This window comes from Theropithecus gelada, chromosome 4 (genome assembly GCF_003255815.1).
Source record: "Theropithecus gelada isolate Dixy chromosome 4, Tgel_1.0, whole genome shotgun sequence".
Lineage (NCBI taxonomy): Eukaryota > Metazoa > Chordata > Mammalia > Primates > Cercopithecidae > Theropithecus > Theropithecus gelada.
In genome coordinates this window covers 156,368,659-156,390,522 of record NC_037671.1, presented here as the reverse complement: position 1 = coordinate 156,390,522, position 21,864 = coordinate 156,368,659, and the positions used below count along the sequence as shown (strand labels likewise).

Here is a 21,864-nt window from a genome sequence, read left to right as displayed (position 1 = left end):
TTACTGGAATTATTTAGTAGGAGGTAATTAAGTTTTAAATTCTGTGTGGAAAGCTAGAATGTTCATTAATGAAAGAAAGAAAAAGGTTTTTTGAACTAAGATTTTTGGTAAATTTTCTAATGCTCATACTATGGTTATTTTTCTATTTTCAGAAAAATCTAGTTTTTACAAATATTTCCATCTCCTAATCCAGCTCAATTTAAAAACCATAGTAAATATTGCAAAATTTCATTCAGAAGGAAAAGATTAAAACATTGTTTGAAAAGCTCTAATTTCTATTTATTTCCAAGTAAAAACTTTGGAAATTTGCCCTCTACCTCCTCATGTTCATGTCTAATCATTAATTTAGCTCTGGAAGTTACATATGGAACAATGACAGCTGGCACTTGGAGAATGAGTTGATTTTATCTGTCATAAGTTAGCTCAACTTCCAAGTCCTATATGAAATATTTTGGAACAAATTCTCCATTATCTTCCCCATGTCTAATTAACACAGTTGAAATCAAGGCTGGGGTTCTCTACCACAGCTGGGTGATGGCACAGGTGGGAGATGAGCAAGACTTCTCTCCTGATGCCAGATCAGTTGCCAAGTCCTGTCTTCCTGTGCGGTATCTCTCCTGTTTGTTCTTTTCTTTCCTCTGTAACTGCCACCATTCTTTTTTTTTTTTGAGATGGAGTATCACTGTGTCACCCAGCCTGGAGTGCAATGGTGTGATCTTGGCTCACTGCAACATCCGACTTCCCCGTTCAAGCTATTCTCCTGCCTCAGCCTCCTAAGAAGCTGGAATTACAGGTGCCTGCCACCACACCCGGCTAATTTCTATATTTTTAGTAGAGACGGGGTTTCACCATGTTAGCCAGGCTGGTCTTGAACTCCTGACCTGAGGTGATCCAACCACCTCAGCCTCCCAAAGTGCTGGGATTACAGGCATGAGCCACCATGCCCGGCCTACTGCCACCATTCTAAGCTGGATCCTCTGACCTGAACAAGTTCCCGAATTGATCATCCTGCCTTCAGAACTTCTGAATCTTCCCTCTCAGACACACACACATGCACACACACACACACCCCTCCCCCCCCACACCCCTAATCTTATTTAACACTGCTGGAAATAAAAACCTATGTTCTAATGAGAACAAACGTCAGACAGAATATGATAAAAGCAAGACTATCCTAGAAACTGTGGCTTCCAAGTTAACCATAATACCTTCCCGGTGATGCACTATATACAGTTTCACCATCCCCGTGGCTTCATGGACTCCCTTGGGGCTGCCATCGTGCCCAGGAATGGATCACTACATACCTTTCTAACAGGCTTCCCTGTTTCACACTAGACTAGGGGTCCCCAACCCCTGGGCCATGGTCCCACACCTGTTAGGAACCAGGCCACACAGCAGGAGGTGAGTGGTGGGTCAGTGAGCATCACTGCCTGAGCTCCACCTCCTGTCAGATCAGCAGTGGCATTAGATTCTCACAGGACCATGAATCCTATTGTGAACTGCCCATGCAACGAATATAAGTTGTATACTCCTTATGAAAATCTAATGCCTGATGATCTGTCACTGTCTCCTATCGCCCCCAGATAGGACCATCTAGTTGCAGGAAAACAAGCTCAGGGCTCCCCGATTCTACAATATGATGAGTTGTAAAATTATTTCATTATATATTACAGTGTAATAATAACTGAAATAAAGTGCACAATAAATGTCACGCGCTTGAATCATTCTGAAGCCATCCCCCACTTCTCGCCCTGACCCTGGAAAAACTGTCTTCCATTAAACCAGTCCCTGGTGCCTAAAGGGTTGAGGACCACTGTGCTAGACCATCCTCGTCCATGTAGCATCTCGAAGGAACTCTCCAAATACAGATATCCCTGTATTCACCTCAAGCCACCTGTATCTACCAACGGCCTACTTTCTTCAAGATCAAAGTCACACTCCTTTGCCATTTCAGATAAGGTCCTTTGTACACATGACAGCTTCACGCACTCAGTGCTCCAGCAATGCAGAACTACTTGCAACTGCTGGAATCTAGTTCTTCCATCTGGAAACCTGCCTCCTTCTCTTTACCCTTCCTTGCCCTAGAGCTACTGCTGGCTTTAAAAAGGTGCTCTGGCCGGGTGCGGTGGCTCACATCTGTAATCCCAGCGCTTTGGGAAGCCAAGGAGGGCAGATGACGAGGTCAGGAGATCGAGACCATCCTGGCTAGCACGGTGAATCCTTGTCACTACTAAAAATACAAAAAATTAGCTGGGCGTGGTGGAGGGTGCCTGTAGTCCCAGGAGGTAGTACCTGTAGTACTCAGGAGGCTGAGGCAGGAGAATGGCATGAACCTGGGAGGAAGAGCTTTCAGTGAGCTGAGATCGCACCACCGCACTCCAACCTGAGCGATAGAGCGAGACTCCATCTCAAAAAAAAAAAAAAGGGTGCTCTGGGCAGATCATTGAGAGAAAAAAAGGTGCCTTTTGAAGGATGCAGCCTGGCAGTGTTCAAGGTTTGGCAAGCAGATGGCACTTTTGGCAAAAACAGTAACAACAACAACAACAACAATAACGAATCCCCTTCCTCCTGCCAATGCAGCCCCCATTAAGGCTTGGTGAGCTGAGCAAAGATTCCATTTCCACTCCCACTCACCTTGTTGGCAGGATGCTACTGTACAGCCCACAGACTGTACATGGCAGACCTGCTGTATGGCAACGTGTATCCTGTCCCATCATGAGTCTTCCAAAACCCAGTCAGCAACCACCCTTATCAGGAAGCATTCTCTGATGCTCCTTGACATTCACAGCTGGGTCTGTAATTTTTGCTTCCTTGAGCCTTGTACTTGTGCAATAGTTATCCCACCTGATTATAGTTGTTATCTTCCTACCTGGGCAAAGATCCTTTGGTTGGGTGTTTTGTTGGTTATCTCTAGTTCTTAAAAAGGTGCCTGAAATTTATTTGTCAGTTGCTGTTCCAAAATAAAAAGCTAATATTCATGTTATTTTAAAAAAGCACTTTACTAATACTTCTACTATATCAAAACATCAGGCTTCCCCAAATTAGTAAAATCTAACACATTTTAGGCAAAATAAAGATGATGATGATGATGATGAAAATAGATTATACAAACTGTTGAAATTTGCTATAATTGTGCAAAGGGGATCTAACCTAGTTATCAAATAATGCACATTATACTAAAGATGATGTACCTTCACTAGAAAATAAGTAGCCAGAGGCTTGTGTTTTAAGAGTTGGAGAGAGTGAATCCAGGATTTAATGAGATTAGATTCTTTTTTTTTTGAGACAGAGTCTTGCTCTGTTGCCCAGGCTGGAGTGCAGTGGTGCGATCTCGGCTCACTGCAGCCTCCGCCTCCCGGGTTCAAGCAATTATCTTGCCTCAGCCTCCCGAGTAGCTGGAATTACAGGCACACACCACTAGGCCTGGTTAATTTTTGTATTTTTTAAGTAGAGATGGGGTTTCACCATGTTGGCCAGGCTAGTCTCGAACTCCTGACCTTGTGATCTGCTCATCTCAGCCTCCCAAAGTGCTGGGATTACAGGCATGAGCTACTGTGCCTGGCCCAGATTAGATTCTTCACTTGCTCTCTAGTTAAGGCTGTATTCAAAATTTCCTTTGATGTAAATTAGTTTACTTCGTATGTTAATGGCAAGAAACTAATAAAACTAGGCTAATCCTGTGTTACAGATGAGAAAAATTAGACTCTAAGATATTAATTTTTCCTAGTTCCCACAACCTAGCCAGGTGGGGAGCCTGACTGTGAACTCTTGGGTTGCAGTTCTTTTAACATTTCAGTGCTGGTTTTTAAAAGAATAAACAGCTTACCATTTGAGATTGGGTATTAATGCATGATACCCAGAGGTATTTGGGTGGGTGAGCTCTCACTTTATAGCCCTTTCTCCTGTACCAGTGACCTAACTTCTTTGGTGTTAGACTCTCACCAGTAAATATTTGCAGAATGCACCCCAACTTGGACATATATTTATTTATATATTACATACCTAAGTTACTAAAAATTGTATATAGTATTAGTAGAGCTTAATTTCATTCACATATTTAAGGAAAACACTTTCTAGAATATGTCCTGAGCCACAGTACACAAAGGGTTAATGAACTTTGATCCCAAAGAGAGGGGTCCGCGCCATCTAGTGAACCAGTGTGAAACTGCACTCTCAGGCCAAACAGGTTTCCAGGTTATTTTGTAGAATAGGCTTAGCCAAATTCCCAGTTCCTGATCCTGAACGTTGGAGCCTAATTCCCTTGTCCCTTGTCTTCTTTCATCTCCTTTTCCTTTGCTTTCCTTTCCATTCTTTCCTTTTTTTTTTTTTTTTGATGGAATCAAATACTAATTTGATCTGTTGCCCAGGCTGGAGTGCAGTGGTGCCATCTTGGCTCACTGCGACCTCCGCCTCACAGGTTCAAGCAATTCTCCTGCCTCAGCCTCTCAAGTAGCTTGGATTACTGTGCCACCATGCCTGGCTAATTTTTGTATTTTTATAAATTTTTTCTCTTTTTCATCATGTAGGCCAGGCTGGTCTCGAACTCCGGGCCTAAAGTGACCTGTGCACATCGGCCTTCCAAAGTGTCATCTCCTTTTTCTTTGTCAAACATCTCTTAGCCACTGTATTGCCATTGTCATTCTATCCCCCTGGCATTACATTCATACATATTAAATAGGCTAGAAAAATGCCGTAAAGTCCAGATACTTTTTATATCTACTTATGCATGAGGAAAAAAGTGCTGGTATGAAATTCAAAAATAAGAATTGTCAGTTTAGCTATCACAAAGTGTATATTTATTTGTTTGCTGGCTTATTTTCAGTTTTTTCCACTACAGTACATGAGAGCAGGAGACAGATCTGTATCTCAAATGCTTAGAGCAGGGCCTGGCGCATACATGACAAGCATACAATAAAACGTTGAATCAATGGATTAATTGGTTATTTATGACGGAGTAAGTCATAATGTGTAATAACAATCACTTGAAATGCAGAACTGCTAAATAGCATGCACAAAGTCAAAAATGGTTTTTGTTTTCTCTAAGCACATTTAAATTTTGCAAATGTTTCAATAATCAACATAAATTACAATTATAAATAGTAATAAGAAATAAATGTTACAACTAATTCATTAGCTTGGTCTTACAGCCCTATATGTGCTCTTTTATAAAAACCACAAAGATGACAAAGGTCTTAAAGAGTTGTGTAATCACTCACTCTCTATCAGGCTGAAAGACAGCTGATATCATCTATCTGCTGCCTTAATGGACAGCATAGTGGGGGTAAGAAGGTGCTGGCACTTACAGTCCCTGGGCACAGTCTTAGCCTTACCCCTCATTCTCACCTATATTGTGAAGATAAGGATGCTAAAATCAGCAATCTAATAACAATCACTTCAAATGCAGAACTGCTAAATAGCATGCAAAAAGTCAAGAAAATATCAATGCTCAGGAAAATTCACAGTGATGATAATAGCAGGGTAAGGTTAAGTAGACTTATAATGACAGATGGTTGTTAAAGGCATTATGAGATAAGCAAATAGATACACGAACCCAACAGCCAGCCATTGTCGATCCACAAAGAGATGAACTTTGTCGATTCTGACGTTCTTGGCATAGTGTAGTCGCTTTGGCAAATCAGGAGTCAAATAGGGTTTGAAGTGCTGATCGGGTTTTCGGCACTGAAAAGCAAGTAAGTATTTCTTTATGATACATAAGATATGCAAATTAATTTTAAAAGTTCATCTTCTACGTCAATTTATGAAGCACCTTTTAAAGGTAAGGGGATTTCAGCTTGGCTAATACAATAGGAATATTAAACCTATTATCGATGTAGTCAGATTCCCTGGTTATTACTTTTATCATTGCAATGATAATCAGGTTGCAATTAAAAATCTGATTTAACACAGGAGGCAGAGGTTGCAGTGAGCCAAGATCATGCCATTGCATTCCAGCCTGGGCCATAGAATGAGACTCTCTCAAAGAAATAAAAAATCTGATTTAAATTATGAGTTAATGTTTTCAGTTTTTATTCCTGTTGGGGGGGTGTATGTGTGTATAACCATATATTATATATAATATATAACCATATATATTATATATAACTATATATCATATATAATGTATTATATATAACTATATATCATATATATCACATATCATATATGCATATCGCCATATATAATATATAATATATGACTATATATTATAAAATATATGATACATGATATATGGTTATATATTATATATTTCACATATAATGTATAATATATAACTATATATCATATATAATGTATAATATGTAACTATATATCATATCACATATATATACATATCATCATATATAATGCATAATATATTACTATATATTATAAAATATGATATATGATATATGGTTATGTATTATATATTGTATAGTAGTTATGTATTATATATTTATATTATATAATTATATATAATATATAACTATAATATATTATATGATATATAATATATAACTATATATTATATAATATATAATAAATAAACTATATTATATAATATATAATAAATAAACTATAATATATAATATATAATATATAAACTATATTATATAATATATAATATAAATAAACTATATTATATAATATATAATATAAATAAACTATATTATATAATATATAATATAAAACCATATTATATATAAAACCATATATATAATTATATATAATATATAATATAGATTATATAACCATATACCATATATCATATAGAACTATATAATATATGATATATGGCTATATCATATATTATATATAATATATGATATATGGCTATATCATATATCATATATAACCATATATATTATATATTAAACCACTATAAATTACCCTCTTTTTTAACAGAAATGGACAGACATCTAGATTTAGAGAGACAATGACAACTTTTGAGTCTAAATTACATATAAAAATAAATACCATATTAGTAGATATGAGTAAAAAAATTTAAAAGTAGTTTTAAATTACTTTAAAGTGAAATTTTTCCTATTTCCTCATCTTCTCATTTATTTTAAACCACAATATATCATATATATCAAGTATGTGTCACTTTTAATTTACTTTAATTGCACAAAAAAGTACTTTCCAACAGACTCAATTTATCTTTTAAATAACCTCCATTTGCTTAGTTTTCCAATCAAGTCAATGGCTTTTGAAACCTATTATAGTCTCTCTATTTGTAAAAAATATCGTGGGTTCCTTACAAATTGGAGTAAAATTTTGTTTCTTTAATAATTATGACTGTATGGCATATTTTAAAATTGTAGAAATGCAAATCACATTGGTATCTATTTATGTAAAAGAAAAATGAGGTAATGAGAAATAGAACTACAAAGGAACTTTCTCTCCCTCATGACCATTTTGAGAAACAAGAAGAAAAACCATAAACAAAGAAAATGAAATTTTTCCTATTTCCTCATTTTCTTATTTATTTTAAACCACAATATATCATATACATTAACAAGTGTGTGTCACTATTATCTCAGGGACAATTTAGATAAGAAAAATAAGAGAAATTATGAAGCACATAATTTACACAAACAAAATTTAAACAAAATACAGACAGTGGGAGAGCAAGGAGAGTTTAGAGAATAAAAGAGGAAAACAAAAGTATATATTGCAAACATATTTTTGCCAGTTTTTCTTATCTATTTTGGTATATTTTCCAGGCTTCTTATGCTTCTGTTTTATTTATCATTACTTCTTTCTTAAGCCAATATTTTTGTAACTTGCAGGCAGGCACAAGCTGGCAGCTGCCGAGTATGCAGCTTCCCCCAAGATGCAAGGGATCAACTATAAACTGTCCCTGTGTGTAATCCGTCACACTTTCCTGGCGTTTGTGTAGCCAGAGTAAATCCAGAGAAAACCAAAGGCACACTGCCTACCTGTGAAGAAGTACCAGTGATTCTTTGCATTCGAGAATGTGGAATGAAGTCTCCAGAGTTGAGATACAATTTTCGACTTTTTTCTTCTCTCTCTCTCTCTCTCTCTCTCTTTTTTGACTGAGTCTTGCGCTATCACCCAGGCTGGAGTGCAGTGGTGTGATCTTGGCTCACTGCAACCTCCACCTCCTGGGTTCAAGCAATTCTGCTGCCTCCACCTCCAGAATAGCTGGGATTACAGGTATCCACCACCATGCCCGGCTAATTTTTGTATTTTTAATAGAGAAGACGTTTCACTATGTTGGCCAGGATAGTCTTGAACTCCTGACCTCAAGTGATCCACCCACCTCGGTCTCCCAAAGTGCTGGAATTACAGGAATGAGCCACCAAGCCCGGCCCAGTTTTTGACATTTTATCTCAGAATAAATGGTAATGATGTCTCTCATGTAGTCAGAGTGCTGTAGAACTTAAAAAGTTGCCACTTCATGCTTGGTTATGCCTGTCCAAAATAAACTCAATATAGGTCCACAGAACAGCACTGCTGGGGATACTGTACTACCACATGAAATACTTTCCTGGGAAGGATGGACTATGTGAAACGGTAGTTCATTTCTTTGGGGCTCTGTAACTCCAGGCCCAGTCCATATCTGTGATGCCATACAATGGATTTCCAAAGCCGGCGATACTCAATCCCCTTTCACAACTGGGATTATTAGAGATTTACCCTTCCTCACCAACAGAGCTTCAGTTATGGGGATCATGAGGTGATGAAACAGAAAGAAAACCATATGTGGATTTAGAGAGTGCGCATGTTGAAACTTCTGAACTGTGCATCCACTCAGCATGAACACATTGCATGTATACACTTCACCAGAAGAGGGGGCAAGAATGTCTACAGTTTTTACTCAAGCCCAGCATACTGGAAGGTGTTGAGAGAAAAGCAGAGTGATCATCACTGCAAAGAATTTCTGCTCTAAAGGCCATTCTACTTGAAACTTGCAGTGGGTCCCAGATTATATTAACCAGTCTTTGCTCAGTGTTCATCTCCAGTCCTTCGCACTCCATCCTCAGAGATTTTACTCTACAGGCATACCTTGGAGATATTTTGAACTCAGTTCCAGACCACCACAATAAAGCAAGTTGTATGAACTGGTTTTCCAGTGCGCATAAAAGTCATGTTTACACTGTACTATAATCTTTTCAGTGTGCAACAGCACTATGTCTAAAAAGTACATACCTGAATTTTAAATTTCTTAATTGCTAAAAATGCCAATGATCCTCTGAGCCTTCAGTGAGTTGTCATCTTTTTGCTGGTAGAGGGCCTTGCTTTAATGTTGATGGCTGCTGACTGATCAAAATGGTGGTTGCTGAAGGCTGGGGTGGCTGTGGTAATTTCTTAAAATGAGACAAAAATGAAGTTGGCTGCATCAGTGGACTCTGCCTTTCACAAAGTATTTCTCTGTAGCATCCAAAACTGTTTTATAGCATTTTACCCACAGTAGAACTTCCTTCAAAATTAGGGTCAATCCTCTCAAGTCCTCTCAAAGCTGCTGCTTTATCCACTAAGTTTATGGAATATTTTAAATCCTTTGTTGTCTTTTCAACAATGTTTATGGCATCTTCACAGGGTTAGATTCCATCTCAAGAAACCACTTTCTTTACTCACCCATAAGAAGTAGCTCTTCATCTGTTCAAGTTTTCTCATGAGATTATAGCAATTCAGTCACAGCTACAGGCTCCATTTCTGATTCTAGTTCTCTCTCTCTCTTTTTTTTTTTTTTTTTTTTGAGACAGATTCTGGCTCTGTAGCCCAGGCCGGAGTGCAGTGGCGTGATCTCGGCTCACTGCAAGCTCCGCTTCCTGGGTTCACGCCATTTTCCTGCCTCAGCCTCCCTAGTAGCTGGGACTACAGGCGCCCACCACTGCGCCCAGCTAATTTTTTGTATCTTTAGTATAGACGCGGTTTCACCATGTTAGCCAGGATGGTCTCGATCTCCTGACCTCATGATCCACCCTCCTTGGTCTCCCAAAGTGCAGGGATTACAGGCATGAGCCACCACGCCTGGCCTCTCTTGCTATTTTTACCACGACTATAATTACTTCCTCTGTTGAAGTCATGAACCCCTCAAAGTTATCCAGGAGGGTTGGAATCAATTTCTTCCAAACTCCTATTAATGCCGATATTTTGACCTCCCACAAATCACAAATGTTTTTAATGGTATCTAGAGTGGTGAATCATTTCCAGAAGGTTTTCACTTTATAATACTTTGCTCAGATGAGAGGTATGATTTATGACAATAGTCTTATGAAATGTATTTCTTAAAGAATAAGACTTAAAAGTTAACATTGCTCCTTGATCCATGGCCTGCAGAATAGATGTTGTGTTAGCAGACATGAAAATATCCATCTCCTTGTACATCTCTATCAGAGCTCTTGGGTGACCAGGTTCATTCTCAGTAAGCAGCAATCTTTAGAAAGGAATCTTTTTTTCTGAGCAGAAAGTCTCAACAGTGAGTTCAAAATATTCAGGAAACGGATGCTATAAACAGGTGAGCTGTCATGCAGGCTTTGTTCTTCCATTTACAGAGCACAGGTAGAGTAGATTGAGCATAATTCATAAGGGTCCTAGGATTTTCAGAATGAGCATTGGTTCAACTTCAAGTCACCAGCTGCATTAGCCCCTAATAAAAGAGTCAGCTTGTCCTTCGAAGTTTTGAAGTCAAGCAATGACTTCTCTAGCTATGAAAGTCCTAGATGGCATCTTCTTCCAATGGAAGACTGTTTCCTCTACATTGAAAATATGTTGCTTAGTGTGGCCATTTTCATCAATGATCTTAGCTAGATCTTCTGGATAACTTGCTGCCGCTTCTATGTCATCACAAATACTTGCTGCTTCACCTTGCACTCTTCTGTTATGGAGAAGGCTTCTTTTTTTTTCTTTTTTTTTTTTTAATTTTAGATAGAGTCTCACTCTCTTGACCAGGTTGGAGTGCAGTGGCGTGATCTCAGCTCATTGCAACCTCCGCCTTCCGGGTTCAAGCATTTCTCCTGCCTCAGCCTCCCAAGTAGCTGGGATAACAGGTGCCCACTACCATGCCGGCTAATTTTTTTGTGTATTTTTAGTAGAGATGGGGTTTCACCATGTTGGCTAGGCTGGTTTCAAACTCCTGACCTCAAGTGATCCATCCGCCTTGGCCTCCCAAAGTACTAGGATTACAGGCGTGAGCCACCTCACCTGGCCAGAAGGCTTCTTTCTTTAAACCTCACTAACAAACCTCTGCTAGCTTTAAACTTTTCTTCTGCAACTTCCTCACCCATCTCAGCCTTCATAAAGTTGAATAGAGTTAGCGTCTTGCTTTGAATTAGGTTTTGGCTTAAAAGACTGTTGTGGCTGGTTGATTTTGTATCCAGCCACCAAAACTTTCTCCATGTCAGCAATGAGGCTGTTTCACTTTGTTATTATTTATATATTCACTAGAATAGCACTTCTCATTTCCTTCAAGAACTTTTCCTTTGTTTTGACAATTTGGCTAATTGTCTGGTGCAACAGGCCTAGCTTTTGGCCTATCTTAACTTTCAACATGCCTTCTTCATTAAGCTTAGTCATTTCTAGCTTTTGATTTAAAATGAGAAATGTGTAACTATTCCTTTTACTTTAACATTTAGAAGCCATTGTAGCGTTACCAATTGGCCTAATTTCAATATCGTTATGCCTCAGGGAATAGAGAGTCCAGAGGAGAGGAAGGGGACGGGAAGGGAAACAGCCAGTTTGTGAAGCAATCAGCACACACGTAACATTTATCTGTTAAGTTTGCCATCTTCTGTGGGTAGGATTCAGGAGGCCCCAAAACAATTACAAGAGTAACATCAAAGATAACTGATCACAGATCACCAGAGCATATATAATAATAATGAAAAATTTGAAGTATTGTGAGAATTAACAAAAGGTGACACATAGACATGAAGTGGGCACATGCTGTTGAAAAAATGGCACTGGATAGACGTGCTCAATGCAGAGTTGCCACAAAACCTGCAACATCTGCAAAGCACAATGCAGTGAAGCACAATAAACCAAGGTAAGCCTGTAGCTGCATACCCCCTGTACTCAAATAGTTATAGTCGCATTGCAAACAATAGTGAACTCATGAATTTCATGTAGCAGATGTATATTTGTGAATATATTTTAAATATATAACTATAAAAACTATTCCATCATGGTTTTGGCTTGCATTTTTCTGAAAATTAATGACGCTGAGTATTTTTTCACATGTTTGCTGGCTACTTGTATGTCTTCTTTTGAGAAGTGTCTCTTCATTTCTTTTGCCTGCTTTTTAATGGGGTTATTTGTTTTTTGCTTGTTGATTTGTTTAAATTCCCTATAGATTCTGGATATTAGGCCCTTCTTGGATGTGTAGTTTGTGAATATCTTCTCCCATTCTGTAGGCTGTTTGCTCTGTTGATAGTTTCTTTGGCTATGCAGAAGCTCTTAGTTTAATTAGGTCTCATCTGTCTATTTTTTGTTTTGTTGTAATTGCTTTTGGGGACTTACCCAAAAATTATTTGCCAAGACCCAGGTCAAGAAGGATATTTCCTAGGTTGCCTTCCAGGATTTTTATAGTTTGAGGTCTTACATTTAAATGTTTAACCCATTTGGAGTTAATTTTTATATATGGCAAAAGGTAGGGGTCTGGTTTCAACATCCACATGGCTGGCTAGTTATCCCAGCACCGTTTATTGAGTCCTTTCCCAATTGCTTGTTTTTGTCAGCAAATCACAACCACAATGAGATACCATCTCACACTAGTCAGAATGGCCACCCCTCAAAAGTCAAAAAACAATAGATGCTATGGTGAGGTTGCAGAGAAAAGGAACACTTATACACTGTTGGTGGAAGAGCAAATTAGTCCAGCCACTGTGGAAAGCAGTCTAGAGATTTCTCAAAGAACTTAAAACAGAGATATGATTCTACCCAGCAATTCCATTACTGTGTATATACCCCTCCGCCAAAATAAACCATTCTATCAAAAACACACATACTCTCATATGTGTATTGCTGCATTATTCATAATAGCAAAGACATGGAATCAACCCAGGTGCTCAACAATAGTAGATTGGATAAAGAAAATGTGGTACATATACACCATAGAATACTACGCAGCCATAAAAAAGAATGAAATCATGTTCTTTGGAGCGCCATGAATGGAGCTGGAGGCCGTAATCCTAAGCAAATTAACACAGGAACAGAAAACCAAATACTGCATGTTCTCACTTATAAGTGAGAGCTAAACATTGAACACACATGAACGTAAGTAGGGGAACAATAGACACTGTGGACTACTAGAGGGAAGGGGAGGTGTGTGGGTTAAAAAACTACTTATTGGGTACAATGCTCGCTACCAGGATGATAGGCTCCATATTAGAAACCTCAGACTCACACAATATTCCCATGTAACAAATCTGCACATGTACCCTCTGTATCTAACATGAAAGTTGAATTTTTTAAAAAAAAGTTAATAAAAGCAAACACTGTAAAGGTAAAATAAATATAAATAAATAAATAACAAAACTATTACAGAAGACCATTCCAGGTCTCTCCAGGAGTAGTGAATTGTACTTTCAAAAATATTGCTTTAAGATATCTGGAAGTTTCTCTACTTATTTATTTACAATTTGGGATGTGGGAACAAATCAAAAGCAGTTGCAATTATAGTAGTGAGTAAAGAGATTATCTTTTTGACTTGTAAAAAAAAAAGATCTGTAAGAGGTGTAATTCACTATCCTCTTATACTAGTCACACAAAAAATTGTGCTACCTGAAGCTAACGCCACCCTTTTGAATGGAACATCAGCCTTTTCAATATAAGCCAGGATTTAGTGCTACTATTATTGCAAACTAATTTCTTTGGATGTGTCTGCTCCAAAATGAAAACAACTAAGATAAAAGCAACTAATACACATATAAAATAATGTTGATGGAAGATTTAAAAAATAAATTCCAAGTAGCTTAGACTTAGAAATATAAAATATGAATTTCTCAAAAACCCAGATTAAGGTCATTGCATTAAGTTAAATATATGCATGAAGAATTTTGTATACTTACACTGAGGTTTCTAACAATTTCTTCAGAATTAACTGTTTCAAAAGAAAAAGAAATTAATGACATTACAATTGATAACGAACAAATGCAAAGAATGTGAACCACTCAGATGAATTTGATACATTCATTTATTAATAACTATGATCTGGTAAAATTAAATTAAAAGTTATTTCAAGCAAAGAATTATTTTAGCATTTAGAACACAGTAGGATACATTTCAACTTAACAATATTAGATATTACCATAGACTTTATAGAATGTACTTAAGCATGGGAATTTCCCACTTGTTTCTGTGTGGTCTTCTCAAGAAGTCGGTAGGGAGTCTGATAATCCCAACTTCCTCTCAGAATTAGAGAACTATGGTTATTCATTTTCAGTTTTACCCTTTTTTTCATATAGGTGTCTTCATACTTACAACTAAAAAAGTCATGAGGTACATTAAGAGCTCTGATGCGGGGGGCAGGCCCTTCGTACATGTAGAAGTTTATTCTGGGAAAATAGTCAGTCATGTATTCCATCTTGTTACAATAAGTTTGGTCCATTCCTGAATCAAAAAATAATCATAACAATCCACTGAACATATATAAATGGCAACGGTTGATTTCTGTCATGTCAAATAGAAGACATTTTATGTTACAGATCTCAAACCAAGTTTCATTGAGAAGTTACACAATTCACTCTATTACTTTACTGTGGCAGAAAATTGTGGCAGTGGAGAAGGGTCATGTTTGAGGGAAGCACAGATGGGTATTATAAACAGATCATTTGTTCAACGTATAATAGATTAATGGAAGTAATTCTTACTTTTAAAAGTATATTATTTAGGCTGTGGCTCGCACCTGTAATCCTAACACTTTGGGAGGCCGAGGTGGGCGGCTCACTTGAGGCCAGGAGTTTGAGACCAGCCTAGCCAACATGATAAACCCCATCTCTACCAAAAAATACAAAAATTAGCCAGACATGGTGGCGTGGTGGCGTGCACCTATAGTCCCATCTACTCAGGAGGCTAAGGCATGAGAATCATTTGAATCTCAAAGGTGGTGGTTGTAGTGAGCTGAGATCATGCCATTTGCATTCCAGCCTAAGTGACAGAACAAGACTCTGTCTCAAAAAAAAGTATAAAGTAATTTAAATTTATATAAGGAGTATGTGCTATAAAAAGATTTGGTAGTTAACATTTTTTATTTGAAGATTTTTCAGACTGCATGTAATTTTTTTTTTTTTAGATAGTCTTGCTGTGTTGCCCAGGCAACACAGTGGTATGATCTTGCCTCACTGCAGCCTCCGCTTCCCAGGTTCAAGCGATTCTCCTGTCTCAGCCTCCCGAATAGCTGGGACTACAGGTGTGTGCCACCACACCTGGCTAATTTTGTATTTTTAGTAGAGACGGGGTTTCACCATATTGGCCAGGCTGGTCTCGAACTCCTGACCTCAAGTGATCCACCAGCCTCGGCCTCCTAAAATGAGGGGATTACAGGCCTGAGCCATGGTGTCTGGCTTGCATATAAATTATTATTTTAATTAATTTCTTTTAACAAAATTACACAAAAAGTTTCTCTTTAATTTTAAAACAATAGGGCAAAGTGTAAGGGAACAACCTTAGAAAATTTAAAAATACATTACTATGTTTCCCATTATCTGGATGCTCTAAAATATGAACAAAAGTTCTACAGACACACTCTTTTTCCTCCTCATGCCCCATGGCTGGTCCCTTTACAGATATTGGGGCTTGACTTTAAATGTCCTCCTCAAGAAGACACTTTGACTACCCTAGCTAGGAAAGATCTACTCCGTATCTAGCAAAGTACCTAGCATTGACTAGGCACTTAAAAAATATCTGTAGAGGCCAGGCGCGGTGGCTCACGCCTGTAATCCCAGCACTTTGGGAGGCTGAGGTGGGTGGATCACGAGGTCAGGAGATCAAGACCATCCTGGCTAATATGGTAAAACCTTGTCTCTACTAAAAATACAAAAAATTAGCCAGGCGTGGTGGCAGGCGCCTGTAGTCCCAGTTACTTGGGAGGCTGAGGCAGGAAAATGGCATGAACCCGGGAGGCGGAGCTTGCAGTGAGCCAAGATCGCCCCACTGCACTCCAGCCTTGGCGACAGAGCCAGACATCATGTCAAAAAAAAAAAAAATTCTGTAGAATGAGTGCATATGTACTTCAAAACTGTTTGAATGCATTTTGCATGAGGTTGGAGAGGGTGTCCCCACTGTTTCACTTCCTTTAACATTCAGGTTAATCAAAATCAAGAGTTAACCTCAAGTAGAGAAATGTGAGGTGACAGTAACTTTAAAGATGAAAAGCTATGAATAAACACACATCTATTTACATAACTAAAAAAAATACACACGGTGTGGCAAAACTTGCCAGCTACAGTAAACTGCAGCCAATCTACATGAACGAACCATGGCTGGAATGAAGGCCCCAAAGCACTCTTTAGATTGAATAAAAACCCAACCACATCCCTGTTAAATATCATTAACTCCACTTTTACAAAACATAGTGTCTATAGGTAGGTTTTCAGGACTATTAGAATAATTAAACTAGAAATTTTAATGTAGTCCTCTTTTCATCACAATCTACCACAATTCATTCCTTGCTTCTTCAAGAGACTTTAGGTCTAGAAGTAGAGATTTTAAAATATCACTGTTATCTGTGTATGATTCCTGAAGTGATAAATTATAATCAATAATAAAATAAGAATGTTTTTAAAAGCATACCATGGTCAGCCAGAAGGATGATATTGACACAGTTGTGCAAATTCCGCTGCTTCAGGCCTTCCATCAGCATCCCAAAAGCATGATCTACTACCTGTAAGGCTTTAATTACCTAAAAAATAATTTGGAGTTAAGATTGTCATAATGAATTGTCTTAATTAGCCAAACCATTATCTAATCAAGTAAAAATTAAACACATCTCAGTCTCTGAAATTGCTGGTTTTGAAACAGAACATCAGAGCACAGGACTAGCACCCATGCTACCATATTCATCGAATACCAATTCCCTAAATTTCTGTAAACAAAAATCTAAACCATGCTTCCTACAAAGGAAGATAGACTGCTGGCCAATAAATATATGAAACCATGCTGAATGTCAACAAACACTATCCAACTGTAAAGATTTTCATAGTGATGCTCTAAGTTAGAGAGAAGAGTGGACAGATACTTCTAAGATAGCCTAAAGGTCACACACATTCCAGAGGGTCATGTGCAATAGGTTTCCAAAGAGTTAAAAACAGCATCTGTAACCCAATAATTCTACTTCTGGGCATTTGTCCTAAGTCAACACTTGGTGTACAAATAAAGACTTGCATACAAACACAGTCATCACATTATTGATTTATAATTTAAATGCAAGGAAAAATAATTTATTTATTTATTTTTAGGGACAGGGTCTTACTCTGTTGCCCAGGCTAGAGTAAAGTGGCACAATCACCACTCACTGCAGCTTTGATCTTATGGGCTAAAGCAATCCTCCTGTCTCAGCCTCCTGAGTAGCTGGCACCACAGGTGGACACCGTCATGCCTGGCTAATTCTTTAATTTTTTGTAGAGATTAGATCTCATTAAGTTTCCCAGGCTGGTCTCAAACTCCTGGGCTCAAGTGATCCTCCTGCCTCAGCCTCTCAAAGTGCTGGAATTACAGGTGTGAGCTAACACATTTGGCCACAAGGAAAAATAGATGACACATTTTTAAGAAGACTTACTCTATAGCCATGAAAAGATACTTTTAAAGAACAATGGGGCTGGGTGTGGTGGCTCAGGCCTGTAATCCTAACACTTTGGGAGGCTGAGGCGGGTGGATCACCTGAAGTCAGGAGTTCGAGACCAGCCTGGCCAACATGGCAAAACCCCATTTTTACTAAAAATGTAAAAATTAGTTGGGCATGGTGGCAGGCACCTGTAATTCCAGCTACTCAGGAAGCTGAGGCGGGAGAATCACTTGAACCCCGGGGGGGCGGTGAGCCAAGATTGCAGCACTTCACTCCAGCCTGGGCGAAAGAGCGAAACTCCCTCCCTCCATTCCCTCACACACACAAAAAACAATGGCATAGGAAAATAGTCACAAACAATGTTAAGCATTAAAAATGAAAACCAAACTGTATACATACTGCATAATCCTGATTTTGTTTTGAAATATATTTAGCATTTCTTAGTAAACATGCATGCACAGAAAATTAAAAGGAAATATATCAAAGTACTATTGACAGTGGTTGTCTCTAAACAGTAGAATTAGAGTTCATTTTATTTTATTGTTTATACTCACTGCTTTGTGTTTTTAAATTTTCTACACTTTATGAATATAATTCATGGAACTGACATAAAGTTTAAGTAAATTTCACTGATGTAAATTTTCTGTGTGTGTGTGTGTGTGTTGGTTTTTTTTCCAGAGAATAAGAAAGCATAATAGCAATGGATTGGGGAAAGAAATGTTTTATCTCTCAGAGTACTATTATAACAATGATTGCCTCTTTTTTTCTTTGAGAAGGAATTTTACAAGCCTGATAGAGTTAAGATCTTTAGTGCATTGTGTCTTAAAATCCTCACAGCAAATATTCATGGATGGAGCTACTGGAATAGTCAGTTGTAAAGGTCAGGAAACTTGAGGTTTAAAGAAGTTAAGTGACATGTTCACAGTCCTTCAGTTAATAAGGGACAGAGCAGGACTTGAACACAAGCCGCTCTCTACCTACTGCTCAATCCATCATCAACTCCAAGATGCTTTCCTGGCCTTCAGTCTTAGGGTGACCCGCACTTCGCTTTGCCAGCGAGAGTCACTGTTTCCACCTGTTGTCATGACATAATGTCCCCTTTTACATAGTCATCTGACTCACTCCCCCAACCACACCAAGAACCCCTCCTCTTCTGTCCTCTGCCAGCACCCTGGCATCTGGCTGCCACTGGACTCTTTACAGTTTTGAAATCATCTGTGTACCTGTCTGCCTCTCAAGGAGAGCATGAGTTCTCGCAGGGAAGGGATCATGCAACACAACTCATTACATATTTCTTGAACCCAGATTCTGTCATGAAGTACACACTTGATAGAACATGAAATGCCAGTCCCCTACTCTCACCCAGCCAAAGAAAAGAAACAAGAAATTCCTATAATAGGAAACAATTGAGTAGCTTTGTTAAGTTTGAGTGATAAGTTTTTCACTTAGTGAATGTGCCAAAACAAACTAAAATAGCCTTTTTACTGTCAATTTATAAGTCATATTAACTCTGATTAAAGGTATGTGATTAAAACTAACAATAATAATTAAGAAGTCACAAAACCTTCTACTTCCATTCATTTGCCTCTTCTCCTCAAGTTGTAAGTGACATTTGGTCCTAACCCTTCTATTTTCTCACTTTGCTTTCTCCTTAGGCCATCTCCACTTCCATGCACCATCTATATGCTGCCGATATCCCAGATCTTCACCTCCTTTGAGCTTTAAATCCACATTCATTTGCCTTCTGGACATCTCCATTTGGACAACACAGACACCTCAATTGCAAAACGAGCATCTCCCCAAACTTACCCTCCTTTAGTGGTCTTATTAATATAAATGGGACCACCTGCCGGCACATGATAGAAACTAGGAAATCAATCTTGATCCCCCAACCCCCTCACCCAACTCACACTAAGTCATGCCAAGTCTATCTCCTAAATGAATCTGTTATATCTTCTTCCATCCACAATTGTTGCCTCTACCTTAGTCCAAGTCACTGTTATCTCTTTTCTGGAATGTTGGGAAAGCTAACCTGTCTCTTCCCACCTGTCTTTTCCTCTTACAAAATAAAAGTGATCTCTAAATACACATAGATCTGGTCCTGTCACCTCCCTTATTACAATGCTTCTCATTTTACTTTTTCTAGCCTGCAAGGACTTGCAAGGCCCTGCAGAATTTGGTGCCTGACTCCTTCTCTGGGCTTCCTCTTAGCCCTCTTCCCTGCTTCACAATGCTGCAGACATTGGTGGGAGATAATTCTCATAGCTTGTCCAACAGCTCTGGCACAGCTGGGTGCCAGAGCACAAATAAGGGTGAGTTGCTACTATTATTCTTACCATGATCACACTGTCTACTTGCTGAGCCATCTAGCCATTTGTTTGTCAAACCATTTGCTCATTTTATGTGTTCCTCCAATGTGCACAGCTCCTTCCTCAATAAGCCCACTTGCAAATTCTGTTTTCTTTTTGTCACTCAGAGGAGAGTCTCCTAACCAGGCTAAATTTGCACCCTACTCTAGACTAGATTGAGACTGCCTAGATAGATCTCTTGGGGGAACCTTGATCTTTTCCTTTGCAGCACTTTTCAAAATTATACTTAGAACGTACTTGGGTTTTAAACTAGACCACTGAATGGGGGGAAAAAAAGGACATGCTGCCTAATCTCAAGTCAGCTCCTGAGGTGCAACGAATGCAAATACAGTGTCCCTTCTCAAATGACAAATCATATCAAACACGGCTAACAGTTAAAATAGAAAAGAATGGCTGGGCGAGGTGGTTCATGCCTGTAATCCTAGCACTTTGGGAGACCGAGGCAGGTGGATTACCTGAGGTCAGGAGTTCAAGACCATCCTGGACAACATGGTGAAACCCTGTCTCTACTAAAAATACAAAAATTAGCCTAGCACGGTGGCACGTGCCTGCAGTCCCAGCTACTCAGGAGGCTGAGACAGGAGAATTGCTTGAACTCAGGACATGGAGGTTGCAGAGCCGAGACTGCACCACTGCACTCCAGCCTGGGTGACAGAGCAAGACTCCATCTCAAAAAATAAATAAAGAAAAAATAAAATAACATAAAAAGAAGGCATGGTAAATATATTTTAGATAGTTCATGCTTAGAGTAACCTGAAAAGGCATACAATTCTGTGATACAGTCTAGAGCTGTGCAGGAATATAACAGAGGCCCAAGGCTTAAAAGTGGTGAGGCTTGAGCAAGTCCCTATATTATGAATCATTTTGGCCTAATAGGAAGGAAGGAAAAAAGTTTTTCTGAGAAATTGCAAAGGCATGGTGCCAGAACGAATATGCTTGCATTCCAATTGAGGGCAATTGTTCAACGAGTTTCCATGGGGTGGGGAAAGCCATACTCGTGGCAGCCTTTGCAACTTTCCATTGTGTCCAAGACAATAGAGGCTTTAGTGGAGTTTAGAAGACAGAATGTCTTGTTTTGCTAAAAGCAATATTTAAGGACTATGTTTGTGTAGTAAAATCATAACAGAATGGCCTAGATAATGAATAAACTTACATTAGAGAGTCCACTTCAATGATAATGGGAGCCTAGAAGGGAAATAACTGTGCCTGAGGTAATAACATGTTAAATCCAATTATAAGGAACTTATAAATGAACTGTGGGAGACTAGACAGCTGGATATACCACAATGGACTTGCAGGTGACTTAGCCTGAAATACACCACACTAGTATGAATCGGTTTATGTAATATCTAGCCTTAATGTTTTCATTATATGCAACAACAGTGCCACATCTAAGTATTCAATGATAGTTTTTCAAATGATTCAAGATATAGTTAATAACGCAGTTGTCCTTTCTAGAATTTCAACTATTTTATGGTTAAGAAGGCAGTTGAACCACGGCATCCCTTTTATACCTTTAACTATTTTGATCTTCTTGTGTATGTATCAAATACATTTGTGCTCAGTAGAAGTTAAAGAATACTATTTTGTTTTGCGGGTTAGGGTTAGATGATTTTACATTGTTTTGTTTTTTTAAAACAAAACAAAACAAACTTACTCTGGCACTGACTGGTCCACCTGCATGTCCAGAGGAATCAGGTTCTTCAAAATACATGGTATAAAAACTGGGTCTAAGGGTAAAATTGAAACAGAAATATGTTATCAGTT

General features: G+C 38.4%; 1 protein-coding gene across 1 annotated transcript in view; it reads right to left on the bottom strand.

The window, feature by feature from the left end:
• Positions 1-21,864, bottom strand: part of ENPP3 (ectonucleotide pyrophosphatase/phosphodiesterase 3) — a 93,612-nt gene that overhangs the window by 32,381 nt on the left and 39,367 nt on the right. The window contains exons 10-14 of the mRNA XM_025382382.1: positions 21,755-21,827; positions 16,738-16,846; positions 14,428-14,556; positions 14,016-14,047; positions 5,552-5,679 (exon numbers count right to left, since the gene is read on the bottom strand). Coding sequence (XP_025238167.1) covers positions 5,552-5,679; positions 14,016-14,047; positions 14,428-14,556; positions 16,738-16,846; positions 21,755-21,827 — 471 coding nt within the window. The remainder of the gene's footprint in view (positions 1-5,551; positions 5,680-14,015; positions 14,048-14,427; positions 14,557-16,737; positions 16,847-21,754; positions 21,828-21,864) is intronic.